This window comes from Callionymus lyra, chromosome 5, assembly GCF_982586985.1.
Source record: "Callionymus lyra chromosome 5, fCalLyr1.hap1.1, whole genome shotgun sequence".
NCBI lineage: Eukaryota > Metazoa > Chordata > Actinopteri > Syngnathiformes > Callionymidae > Callionymus > Callionymus lyra.
In genome coordinates this window covers 35,404,165-35,418,012 of record NC_141822.1, presented here as the reverse complement: position 1 = coordinate 35,418,012, position 13,848 = coordinate 35,404,165, and the positions used below count along the sequence as shown (strand labels likewise).

The window sequence follows — 13,848 nt, the reverse complement described above, 5'->3', positions numbered from 1 at the left end:
CTATTCTGAGCGGCGCAGACCTACTGTTGCAGGCCGAGGTGCAAATCCCAAGGCCCGGCGGCTTCCTCTTACACAAGGAATCTCCACTCTGACCCCTCCGGACACTGGAGCATAAAAATAATCTCCCTCTCCTGGATGATGGATTCTTGACACTGTCGTCAAAGTGCTCAGTCAGACACATGGCGAGGTGTAGATTACGCACCAGTCAGCATCTTACGTTAAACCTGAGTTGTGCCTCTATATGGCCTGCGCCCCTCAGCCAGGGTGTATCAGTGTCACACTAAAATTTCACAAATTTAGGCAGAGGTATCAGGTTTAAAGAGAGGTGGGCGGGGCCAGTCCAGCGGCTGTGTGGAAACATCAATCTGTCAAAAGACACATGCTTCCTGTCACAAATGCCAATAAAAAAATTATTGCTGATAATGGAACAAATAATAATTGAATTAAATGAAGCAACTGCACAAGAATGTCCTTGACCAGTCTCTCGTTATAGTTTGGAAACTGCGAGAAGTATGTAGCTTTAACATCCCATGATCTGCCAGAACAATGCTCCACCTTACGTGTCATAGAAGAAAGGTAGACTGGAAATATGAGGAATAACACCCTGCTTTTCTTCATCCGCCCAGACTTCAAGGAGGCCTTCGGTCTCTTTGACAGAATTGGTGACAGCCAGGTGGCCTTCAACCAGGTTGCTGACATCATGCGCGCTCTTGGCCAGAACCCCACCAACAAGGACGTCTGCAAGATCCTGGGCAACCCAACCGCCGATGGTACGAGCGCCTAGACCAGAGAAGTGTTTGCGAGCAGTGATGTGACCATGTGCTCCACAGACTTGGCCAACAAGAGGCTCAACTTTGACGCTTTCCTGCCCATGCTCAAGGAGGTTGATGGCCTGCCCAAGGGTACCGTTGACGACTACGTTGAGGGTCTGCGTGTCTTTGACAAGGAGGGCAATGGCACAGTCATGGGCGCTGAGCTGCGCATCGTGCTGTCCACCCTGGGTGAGTCTCCCAGAAATAGATACCGACTTATTAATAGTCAACTTGACCTGTGGGGTATGCAAGACCTTGGCTGACTTCTGACCGTCCACAGGAGAGAAGATGACCGAGCCTGAGATCGACGCCCTCATGACCGGCCAGGAGGACGAGAACGGCAGTGTGCACTATGAGGGTGAGCTCGGACTTCCTGCGTTACTCGTACATTTCCTTTGTGTCACCGTCTGGTTTGTGTTCCCCAGCTTTCGTCAAGCACATCCTGTCCGTTTAAGAGGCCAGCAGCAGTAGTGCTGAGGAAACTGCAGTCGTCTGCAGACACTGTTTCAAAGACCAACCAAGGAAAGACAAGGACTATGTACAAGAGATGCTGAAGACAACCCATCTTGTTGTTTATTTTGTTTTCCTTTCGTCTCTAACCCTCCTCTCTCGGGACGCCACCAGCAACATCTCTCCATTGTAGAACCCCCCTTCACACGGCCACCACTCCCCCCCAGGGTCGGGTCTCCACTCTCCACATTGGGGTGAGGAACGGGGGAGAAAGGGGTAACCACTCATCAAGTGAGGGTAGATCCCTCCCATCCCACCACCACCTCATTCAGTCATGACATCACTGGCCCAGCGATGCCAAAGGTCCTGGAAAAGAGCAGTGGATAGACCGCCGTAATCTCCCATCTCCCCCGACAAGTGTTATTTATTTTCACTCTGTTCATGTCAGAATAAACTTTTCCAAAGTACATCCCATCTCCACTGATCACTGTTCATCTTTCCTCCACACTCCTGTCATTTTAGAAAATTAAAAACAAGATCATAATTGTCATTTTCCATTATAAAGGCTGACATTTTTTACTAAAAGCATACAAAGCTAGTTTTCTTTTTAAATACAAGTCTGTTAAAACGATTAATTCAATCAGTTAGTTTTGTGAAATATTCCAACATATACTGTCCGATGAATTCCCCTTTCGCAGAGATGTATAAAATACCTTTATTTACAGTTCCTCGTCCCCGAAAAATAAGTCTTAATTGTCAATAATATGAATCACCTACAGCAGACTGGTGGATAGTTTGTAAATAAGGCAATTTTATAAAATACACTTGTGAGGCTTGTGGTAAGTGGACTCAGGCCTAAAATCAGATCATCATTTTGTCTGATTGATTTAAATATCAGACGAATTATCCAACTAGACAAAGTATTTTCAAGATCGACACTTCAGACTAGTTACATTAATAATCTAGAAACGTTTTTACATTTATTTCTGAGTATAAATTTGATTCAGTAGTTTGTAAATTTGTTTCAAGATTTTGTTAATGTGTTTCAAGATTGTATACATCTGTTTTGCTCTTCTCAGCCACCGTGTGAAATAGTGATTAAGGACGCTTTTTGTGTGAGACTTAAAAGTGGGCGCTGAGTTGGAAAAGGTTGGGGACCACTGCAGTACTCTATATAACCATATAATTTTATCACAACGTGTAGTCAGAAATATCTTGCATAATATTTTAACTTGATTTTTTTATCAGTCTGATTGTGAAGTATTGTCAATGTTGAACTTTTACCGCTAGATGGAGCCAAATGTCTGACATAGTTGAGTTTAAACCCCATTTTATCAAATGATCGTTCACTTCAGCTGTTGCTAATCCAAAAATGCATTCAAAGCGCCATGATCATGATTATTTACATTGTTTTTTATTCCTAAAAATTATTTGGAATCATAATCCAGACTGAAGCATGCTCTCTATATATGCAGCATCTATAGTGAAAGCCTTTTTCGATTTCCCTGTTTCTTAAAAGTATGTATTCTCCACATGGCATCTCACTGCTCTGCATCCCTCTCTTCTCCTTCTCTCCTCAGCAACAGCCACACCCTGATGCCCGCAGCAGACTCCCCCTCGTCTCTCCAGCCTATTACACTCCAGAATATCCCCCTTTTTTCACATCACATTTTAACTCCTTCCCTGTTCCTGCCTCTCGTGTTCACTTCACTTCATGCGTTTGAGGTGGATTGTAAATGCACTTCTACAAAACGTATCCTCAATGACGCGTTAGTGATATTCGATTTTAAAATTACAGATATTTTTTGCATCCATCCTATAGGATCGAAATCGGACCGCGCTTCATTTACTGCCTTTACGGTAATTTAATTTGCGGTGGGCGGGGCCAGGCGGCTCCTTTCATTGTCACTCCAGCGTCGCACAGTCGAGGTGTCAGCGCCGCGCACCCGCCGGGACCTGCAGGTAAGAGCGTGCGTGACATTTGCCGAATAATAATAGAAAACACACGTTAAATCTGACACGTAGTGTGGAGTTTTGACGAGTTTGTTTTATTTAAAAATGTATGTTTGTCTGTTTGAGCGATTAAACGTAAAGGTTCTTTTCATAAGATCGATTATTTGTTCGTCCTCTGCAAACGTAAGTGATGTTTTCATCACATTTGTATAGAATTCCGAGGCGTGCTAAAGTTAGGAGCGTGCGTGTGAGTGTCTGCCGCAGCCTTTTGTTCTGGTCCACGCCTGAATGGTGCTGAAACCGGTGTGATGCCCCTTACACTCACATCCTGGACCGGCTTCAATGGATGTGTTTTGGGAAAAATAAAACTGTCAATGGACTCATGAAATGAAAAATTTCTTGCGGTTGCTTTGTGCTGGACATGTTAAGATAAGTCCGATTTTTTGGGAGTTGCCCGTCTTGTCTGAGAGCCAGTCGTCCTTGCAGACCGCCCAGCATGCTGCGGGGAATGACCTGCATTTCATCCTTTATTTATTTTTAATAACCGTCAACTAAAGGGACAATAATATAATAACAATATATAGACAATAATATATAAATGTCTGCGAGCTCTCCTCCTTGTTGTTCTATGTGCTTGTAGGAATTGGAGATTTTTTCTGCAGGGTTTCCATCCACGATAACAGTTCACGCATGCGCCGACGTCAGTCAGCACAGGTGATGATGAGGCAGAAACATAATTATGAATAATGGAAAAACAACAATTTCCACTGCATAACGGAAGTTGGGTCGCAGGGGCAGCAGCCCGACCAGAGAGGCGTAGACTATAATCTCCCTAGAAACGTCCTCCAGATATTCAATGGGGAATACTGGGGTGTTACCAGTTCATTCTTCTGAGCATGTTGTGGGTGTGCCCCAGGGCCTCCTCGCAGTCATGTGTCATCAAGTCTTGATCAAAGCTAATTTCTTCTTTCAATGCATATGTAAGTGGTCTTTGTGTGTGAGGCAGGTTTTTTTCTCAATATTTTGTGATCCAATCATGCACTAAAATGTCTTCCATGTTTTCAGCACGTATTTAGTAGCTCTGTGTGTGATGTGTGCTGCCAAGAAGGATTTAAGATTGCCATCGGCTAATCCTGCAAGACAAAGCTCTTCAAGAAACATATACACACGACCACGTGCTGCTCCCTCATTGGACATTGTAGTAAAACATGTCAGTAATTGAGCATACTGCGATATATGTAAAATGGTGAAAAAGCAGTTGTAAATAAATGAAAAAGAAAAATAGAAATTACACTTGACTGGTCAACCAGTTAGTTCGCAACACAAATACATTTTTTTATTTTTTTATTTTTTTATTGTGCACATACTATGATAGCATTGAAATACATGGACATTTAAGGCGAAGACAAAAACATTTTAAAGTATTTGTTTCACCCCTATAAATGAAAATGGTTTCCTACTTATTGTCTATTTTTTAATTCTATAGTGCTAACACAATTGAAATGTTAAAATTGTTTATGGAGTCTAAAATCATGAGGTAGATTTGTTGTGTGTGGACAGGTAACACAGGGACTCACTTGTGTGCGTCTAATCATAGACAGAATGATTGACCTCCATCACAAGTGAGACACTGGTGTGTACCTGGGACTTCTCTGAGGGTTTGCTGGAGAAGATTTCCCTGAAGGGCCATTCGTGTTTTCCAAAATGTCAGTTCTTATTAGTTGTAACATGAAACTCATAAAACCACAGAGATGTTAAGTGAAATGTATCCCTGGCGTGGAAGCCGGGGTTGCTACTTCTGAAGGAGCTTAGTAATGTATCGATCATGAATCAGATCCAGGGTCGGAGTCTGGATTGATGCTAGAATGTTGTTTTGAAAGAGGAGAAGGGAATCTGTAAACTTGGTGTTTCCTCTGGTGCTCTTGGTTCAGGTCTTGGGTTATTAGGCGACTCAGGATGCTTCCTGCTGTGTCACCAACAGGTTTCTAATGAGAGCTGGCAGAACTGTGCTTCAGCACAGGATTAAGGCCTAACTTTGACTTACTAAATCTTGCACATCAGGTAAACCTAAATGCCTTGATGACTTACATATAGTACACACAGCCAAACTCTCCTACAGACTGCAGTTGATGGCAGTCATTTGTAATGTGAAAAAATAAATAAATATATACATTAATAAGCTAATACGTTTATATAGAAACTTTTCTAAATACTTGATACACCTTTTTAAACAATAAATATTTTTCCTAAATCAAGTAAATGTGAGCTTAATTTCTATATTTGGGTTATCAAAGACAGCAAATTAAAGGTAGGGTAGAATTCTTTCAACTGGAACACTATATTGCTTTAAATCTCATTTACACAAAGTATTTCGATGACAAAACTTTCTCAATGTTTCAGATGCTAATAAATACTGGAAAGCCAATGTTTGTGTTTTTGTGAATCAAAACTGTAAAAACAAACCAGTCTTTAACTATCTAAAAATATACACTATCCGATTATTCTATTACATTTTCAGTAAAATATTTGATTACTAAAATATCCTATAGAAGTACCCCTAGTTTAGTTTATTTTTTGTTTATAGATTTATAATTTGTATTGTAGTGTTCCAATATATTTCATAAATCACTGTATTTTTGTATTTATGATTTTGAAACAAAAGAAAACACTTTTACTATATGAAGATTAAAGACCTTTATAAACAGTTTCATTATCATACAAACTGTTTATTATATGATGTTTGTTGTTGTTGAGATTATTTCCAGGTGCAACGAGTTAACCAAATATTTAACTGCCCTTTAAAACACCCAACAAATTATTGAACACGTCTGTGTCTGTCTGTTTTTAGTTTTTCTTTTAGAATAGAAGGCTGTGAATATGTTTTTCTTAAGAAATATTTTGAGCACTCATAATGAGACAGAGTGAAAGGAGCAAAGAAAAGGCAAAGAAGCGATATCTTTTGGCAGATGAGAATGAGAACCACATCGTCTGCCAACACTGTTGATCGAAAGAGAAGTTGCCATTAGAAACAGCTGCCAGACAGACAGCTAATGTTTATTGTTGTGCAGTAGATGTGTTGTGCTGGTGTGATGATTGGAACCATAACCTTGCTTGTGGGAAGATGTATATTGGATTATTCCTCCAAGTCGCTCACGAAAGCCCCATCTTCCCTAAACTCGCTGACAGTCTATCAAGCTAGCAGTGACAGCCGGTGTTACAACCCGTTCTTCACGGACCATACCCCCCACAGAGAGGACACTCATGTTGGGCACTCATGCCCTTCGTAGCTATTGGCACCAGGAATGATCTGTCCTGCCCTTGCTTTAAATCCAGGACACTGTGCTGCAGCTTCCAAAGAGCCTCATTATCAAGGGTGACGTATTGAGAGTAAATATCCGGTTTCTTCTTGTGCTCATTTTGACTTCCGAACATGTTCTTGAGGACTGAGAGGTCTGGAATGTAATGCAACGGAATAACACTTCAGGGAATTTACAAGCGGCTTCTCCAAGACTGTAACCAAATCCTGAAAACTGTAGTGTGAACGGATGTTTTCTCTGGAGCATAAATGTAGACAGCTTCAGACATCTGTGTAAAACTCCTGATACTATAAAATGTTTGCCTTCGACACATTGTTATTTACTCAATGAGATGGGTGAATGTTAATCTGAGTTAATTCTAAACGGAATTAAAGAATCTCTGGATTTAGACAACATATGTAAAGAGGCGTTGAATATGTTTTCAATAATGTATTGTATTTAACTGCGAGTTAATTTATTTATTTGTATTTATAAAGTTTTTTGTTCAGGCTTTTCCTTGAATTTCTCGAACTCCTGTGTTGTTCTCAGTATTATCTTGATCTTTAAAGTATGTACTTTTTTGAGTATTGTTTTGATTGTTTAAGCGCTTTGTGACCCTGGTCTCGAAAAGCGCTATATAAATAAATATTACTTACTTACTTACTTACTTAATGTCACGTGGCTAGCTAGAGCTGGGAGATGTGGCCTAAAAACAAAATGTGTTTGATTAACAATTTTTTCACCCGATTTTCTTTTTTCATTCATATAGAGAAATACATTATTCGAATGAATCGCATTTCTCTTTATATCAATCAGGCCAATGACTTACAAACATGTTGTGCTTTATCCCATTAATTGATACTTCAACTGGCTGTGTATGACGGTGGTAACCAGGATGAGTTTGTCTTGCATGGCACGACCAAGTGGGAACGCCAACCACAGGCAGCATTATTAGATCTTCATCACACGATGAACCTCTGAGTTTCGGAACCAGACACTGAATGCTGAGGCAAATTGGATTTGGTTGGTGTCGACCTTCGATTAGGGCTTCACATTTCATCGATATAATAAAATTGTGAGCAGCATTTAATTTACTAGTCTACAGCAACATCTTTTAAATTATTTTTCTCCAGCATGTGTGAGCTCTGCTGTGCTCTGCCCAACTGAGTGTACAAGTACCCTGTGGGACCATGGTGGGCCCCTCTCACCAAGGCAACCCTGCCATGGAAACCATCCCCTCAAAGGAATGAGCCCCTTTGAGTTGTGATGTGTTGACCCTCATTCTCTAGCTGGTCTGTGGTGAAGCAGACTCTCTCATCTCCTTCACCTTCTCCGAGTACTATTGTTGCCTTAGTGATGATGCTTTGAATATCTCCTTGTTTTCTTTATGTGTGTGTAAGATACATTAGCTGTTGGTCAGTGTCCACCGCAGCAGTGCAGGGAGGATGTTTTTGACGGTAAATTGACTGTAATTATGTTTTCAGACGTTCGTTTTGTGCTAAATTAATAAACCAATAATTATATATACTAGAATATAGAGTAAAATGGTAAACTGGAGACTTGTTTGATCCAAAGTTTTCAGTCCGTTTACCTGTGTATTATATACATTTGCAATGGGCCTGATCAGTTGTGAAGGAGATTGCCTGCCGGGAGTCTGGTTCTTTCAAGGTTTCTGCCTCCTAGAGGCAGTTTTTCTTTGCCACGGTGATGTTGTCATAAGCTCTTGGCAGGGAACTAGAGCTGCACTGGTAGCATAGAGCAAGTTTAAACCAACAATATAAATAATAAACCATGAATCCACAGATTAAATCATTGTAAAAAATAAAAAGATTACTCGCTTATACACAGATAAATTTAGGCTGTGCAGCTCTGGTCCTAACAGGTCCAATATTTAATCACAACAACAACTAAGCTTAAATTTGCTATATATAAAAAACTGTTGTTGGACAATGATACCTCACCACAGGATGAACACAATACTATTATACCCTGTGGCTGTTATTTTTGTTTTTCTTATATCTGTTTGTAACTGGTGAAGGTATGTTAATTAAAAAATAATAAAATGTCTGCCGGTCTCTGTAGTCAACCCTATAGACTATACAGTATATCATAATTTTGGCAGAATTATGTCTGCCTTTCCTCTCAACACTTCCTTTTTTTTCTATGTCTCTAAAATAACTATGTGAATCATGTGAGCATACCGTAAGAGTCCACTTGTGCGCAAACATCTGGGAATTCCATCTAGAACAGCTGCTTTTGCCTGTGTGTGTCTCAGGCTCTAGTTCCAGTTAACAGTTAATGTCTTTGGACATTATAATGCTGTAGTTATGACTCTCACTCTATGAGTTTTAATCTGCTTTTGTAGTGTCCTCCTGGGCCGCAGTGGCCAGTACCTCTATGCAGTAAAGCTGTTAATGGTGCCAAAAGTTCACAGTATATACTTTTCGACATTCACCGTTTAAAAAGGATGTTAGGTTTTATTAAATGAGAGTGACCTTTGAAAACGAGGACACTGTATCATGAAGCCTCATCAGCTCTTCAATGAAACTTTCTTAACCATCCTTTCCAACAGCTTGTCTGTTTTACTACCCCAGGAACAGCTTACTTATTTTATTCTTTCCAGGATTTTCCACTCCTCCCATGCCTCCCTGTGTGAAAGAAATCCCTCCCACCCCAGCGCTCACCACCACCACAGCTCTGCATGTCCACAATACAATGTTAATCCTCCACCATCTGCTTTCTCCAAACACTTTACATGATTTGTCTATATCTGAGGTAACTATAGGCTAAAAGAGCAGAGCTAATACATGCGCAGTGTCCTTCTATTAGGACTTAGTAGGTAAGGCTTTGTATAACAACTCCTGACCTCACACCACAGGCTCAGACTTGGAAAAAGAGGTCATCACTGCAATTGTCTCATCTGATTAAAAGAACCAAACATTATTGAATACTTCCTTCACACTGGTTGATATTTTTAAGTATGGTACAATGGTCAATATCTTTTACAACAGTTGGAACGTAACAGTTCCTTCTTAATTGCACAAAGTTGTGTCGTTTTAATCAATAAAAAACATTTATTTTACCAATAAACTGAAGTAGTGATTAGAGCAAATGGACATTGGCAAGAATATCACAACATGAATCCTGATACTTGGGTCAGAGTATGCTAGTATTACGATATTTGGGTGATATATGTCAACAATATTGCGATACAAAATGAAAACGAAGAAATTCTCTTACAATGTGGCCTGTGCATCAAGTTTGTGTACTTGCTGGTTCTGCTCCCTTATTAAACTTTACATTTTCTAAGACTCCTGTGTTTAACTTATGTGTCTCGGCCTTTTGAAGCATGTATTTTAACTGTGTATTGTTTTTGATTGACTCTGAGCTGCCATCTTGTGAAGTAGAGGTCCAAAATGTATTTCCTAATTGAAAGTATACATTTTATTTTATTTTAGTTTTAACAATGTTATATTTTCATTTTTACAAAATACAATATATCAATATTATATCGAATATATTTTCCAATCTACACATTTCTCTGTGTGTGGCCAAAACTATGAGTTTGACTTATCCAAGAAATGTAAAAATGCTTAGACAGGAAGATGAGTAAAATACATCTGTACACTATTTAACTAGATGAATGATTCAATAATCAATATTTCAATATTATCATTACTTAAAACAGTCAATTCTAACTAATAAGAAGAACTCAAATACGTTTGTATATAATTATTACTTCCCAAATGACATTGAACACAGACAATGCTTTTTTTGATTTTAAAGCGTCTTTTATACAGTTTGTTTAATATATTCATAAATGTTAAATAATGTGAACAAATGATAACCCTGTTACAAATTCAGCACATTTTAAACACTATCACTGACAGATGCAGCCATCTTTGTTTTCATTCCTCAGATCTGGTGAGCAGATTAAGTGTCTTGTATCTCAAGTTCTCTTTGTGGTTTGGATCACACATGTCTTGCAACGAGATGTCTCACGGGCCCCACAGGAAATGGCGGGACTTAAGAAAGATAAAATGAAATTCCTCTTCTCTGAGTTTAAAAGCTCTGCCGTGAATTGGCGGTGAGAAAGTGAGTGGCTAGAGGCTTGAGGGAGAGAAACAATCTACATCCCAAACTTGAACGTATACTATATCTTCAAAATGATCTAGAACATTCTTTTTTACCCCAATATTTTCTTTAAGTTTAAATTTAGTTTTTCAGAAAAGCACAACTATCTTTTGCTTCCCACCTTAACCTTCATTTCTATCACTCTCGTTTTGCCAAAAACTCAAGATTCAACTTCAATTTGTTGGCCATTGAGCCTGTAGAGAGGCACAACCCATCACCCTCAAGTCACTTCAATAAGTGGAATTGAACCACCACAGCTACTTGTTGCATGCCTTCTTCTTGAATCCTCTGCTGACTCAAATAACTTTCACTAATGGCTCCAAGTATTCTACACATAGCACAGTCATGTCTTTTCAAATTTGATTTTAATTCACTAAGCATGCCTACCGAAGTGGTGTTAGCAGCTTTTAACACGAAAGTCACGTCACCACACCTACAGTACAAGAACATTAAATTAAATTAACAGAGTTTTTTTTTTTTAATTGTTTTACTCACTTTCAGCAACTTATAACACAATTTTATACATCTGCCGGATGATTTTTATGAATAAAATGCATGGCGTGTGTGTTTTTGTGCAACTAAGTGTTCATGGTGGACACAAACTCAACTGTGAGCTGACTGTACAGTCAAGTCAGATGTTGTTTGGATCACAGCACAACTGATGTAACACTTCATCAGTCAAATATCTTATAAAGTGTGTATTTCTTTCTAGCAGTCTCCCTGTAAAGCTAAAACCACCCCTCCCTCCAACCACCATAATTCTCTCCTTTTAGGAAAAAGAACACACATGCAGCTTGTTTTGGACACAGAACCACCAGGACTGTAAGACTGGGATCTGCCCAATAAATGATGACAGCTGTTGAATCAAGACGCGTTTGTCGAAGTTTGCTTATCACGTTTGACTCCCATCAGCTGTCTGTACTGTTTGTGGTCAGTTCTGTTAATGTCTGGAACATTCTTATACATAAAGAGGTTTTGTGAGCACGCACAGTGACGTCCTCTTGACCCACACCTCTGCTGATGACTTCCAGAAACTTCCGCTGCCTCAGTGACACGTGTGTCTTCTCTCCTTCAGGGCTCAACCACTATTTTATGGATGTTATCTGCAGCTTTTCACATGTGCCTTTTTAAGTAACCGCCCAACATCTGGACACATTGTTGTATCTCCTCTAAATGCTTTATCCCTGTAAGACTGTTGTTACTTTAAACTGTAGACTGGTTTAATCCAAAGTTTCTCGAAGGTTAATTGAGCCCAAATAATGCTGCAGCCTTTGTGCTGGTGTCCTCGGGGCTCTCTCTGTGGGCACTAAATTAGAGCAGATGGCACATGAATAAAAGCCAAATTTCCTTTTAAGCCTTCTTTGCTGTTAGCACACTGGTTAATGCCCTATTTGACTGGTTAGCCCAAGACCTTGGCTCCTGCTAAAATAGATTTTAATTTACCAGTGTCTTACCTCAGCATGAGCTTCACTTTAAATGTGAAAACCCAACTCTCCTGACTTACTCGCATGATTCAAATGTTGAATTCTTCCACTCCAACATGCAATAAGTCCCTCATCCTGATGATGGTGGTGGAGGTGGAGGTGAACAAATCTTTTGCTTGACCAATCACAGCAGTGTAGGTGTGGTTATGGTACATTATATACAAAATGTAATCTCCAGAAAAACAAAGTGTTTTCAGTGGGCGGGGCTTAAGTGCATTTTCTATGTAAATATATTTATTAGAATAAAGTTTTGTACAAACAGAAACATACTGATGAGTACAACAGAGGTTCAAGATCAATTTAAGAGACACTTAAATCAACACTTACAAGCCCATTTTCCTTTATAATTTGTTGTCCTCCTCATTTCTGTTTCTTTATGCAGATATAGGGAAATCTCTTAAGGCCAGTGATGAAAACAATGGGTAGGACAAAAAAAGCCGTAAATCTACTATAACGGATCGATCCATTAACTTTCTGCCAGGGTAGGCTGGTGTGCCGAGAACCCAAATTTGGTGTCATTTTCCCTTTAAGTTGCAATCATTCAATATGTATTAACCCACAATTTCCCCAGAAATAGTATTTAGAAGAAGGAAATGAAAGTCAATTACAGTAGAATATATGAACGCATAAACAACACTGAGAGAAAGTAAGTACAGAGCCAGAAATGAGATGAACCCAAATTGTGAACCCAAGAATTGAATTGAGGGGTTCCAAGAGATTCACACAATGAAAAGTGTAGCTGCATCTATTTGCATCTTTACTCCCACTTCCCTAAACCGACTAGAGTTCTTTCTTTTCTTTTAATCAAATCCTGCTTTCTTCTTGACACATCATCCCACCCTAGATATTTTCCAGGTACAAATAATGAACCCACCAAATGTTCAAAAGATTAGTTTGTAGGTTAGAATGTCCATGTTCTAATGTGGCAGTGGAACCTACAACTGGACAATAAGGAGTTTGTTTCTCATGACTAGACAGTGTTTGGTGACTTTTCCATACCGTGTGATGCTCCACAGTAGCTGGAGTTTGAGTCGAGCCCAGGCTGCCGGACCACTTCAAAGCTCTCGACTACACCCTGCGGTTTGAGTGAAGCCACGCACACGCGAGAGTAACTTTTAAACAGTAAATAGACGCAGATCTGTGTTGATGACAGGCACACGCCTTCAGACCGGCACGTTCCTGTGTCGCTCCAGCCCTTCTTTTGTTCTGGAACATATGATTAAACACTCTTTTCACCCGTCTTTCTCTTCCCGCGTCTTCTCATGTCTCCTACAGCTATATTTAACTTTTCAGGCATTTCCTGTTGCTAATATTGAGAGGAATGGTCGTTCAAGAGCAGGGAACGTAAACACACAGATGAACTTCTTTCCCTTGTGTGTTTGTGTGTGTGAGTACATGTGTGCATGCGCTTGTGCGCAATTCAGAGTGTGTGTGCGCAGTTTTGTGTGTAAACATCTTTTGGTAGACTTCTTGTAGACCATCGGTCTGGGAAGAAGGCTTTCTTGGGTCGGATACATTTTCTTCCAAAATTAAAAACCTTTTACTTTTTATACCAGTATTCATAAGTAGTGACATTTTAAATATCTTGACATGTCAAGGGTTGCTGTTATTTAAGCAGGTACAGCAGCAGACAGGTTTGGCTATTTAAAGAAGAGAGGATCAGCTGCTATTTTGGGTTTTGCTCTTCTGAAACAATCACCCTTCGACACATGAAAGCAT

The 13,848-nt window shown here is 39.7% G+C and overlaps 2 protein-coding genes across 5 annotated transcripts in view; both read left to right on the top strand.

Moving 5' to 3' along the window:
• Positions 1-574: 574 nt before the first annotated feature.
• On the top strand, positions 575-1,731 carry LOC148080448 (myosin light chain 3, skeletal muscle isoform). The gene is made up of 4 exons (XM_087792164.1): positions 575-770; positions 831-1,001; positions 1,093-1,170; positions 1,238-1,731. Exons 1-4 carry the CDS (start codon positions 590-592, stop codon positions 1,264-1,266), a joined length of 459 nt encoding a protein of 152 aa, XP_087648290.1. The 5' UTR covers positions 575-589; the 3' UTR covers positions 1,267-1,731.
• Positions 1,732-3,005: 1,274 nt separating this feature from the next.
• The window catches only part of LOC148080447 (uncharacterized), a 37,684-nt gene continuing 26,841 nt past the window's right edge, over positions 3,006-13,848 (top strand). For 2 of the 4 annotated variants that reach the window (XM_087792161.1, XM_087792159.1), the window contains exon 1: positions 3,006-3,224. The gene's annotated coding sequence lies outside the window, so the exon portion shown is untranslated. The remainder of the gene's footprint in view (positions 3,225-13,848) is intronic. The other 2 variants (XM_087792160.1, XM_087792162.1) reach the window with 2 other exon arrangements.

What these genes read in the sequence shown, in the direction of transcription:
- LOC148080448 (XM_087792164.1), top strand. Translation starts at nt 590, where the DNA reads ATGAGGAATAACACCCTGCTTTTCTTCATCCGCCCAGACTTCAAGGAG. An exon ending in GGGCAACCCAACCGCCGATG is followed by an intron (nt 771 to 830) that starts GTACGAGCGCCT and finishes TGTGCTCCACAG; the next exon opens with ACTTGGCCAACAAGAGGCTC. An exon ending in CGGCAGTGTGCACTATGAGG is followed by an intron (nt 1,171 to 1,237) that starts GTGAGCTCGGAC and finishes TGTGTTCCCCAG; the next exon opens with CTTTCGTCAAGCACATCCTG.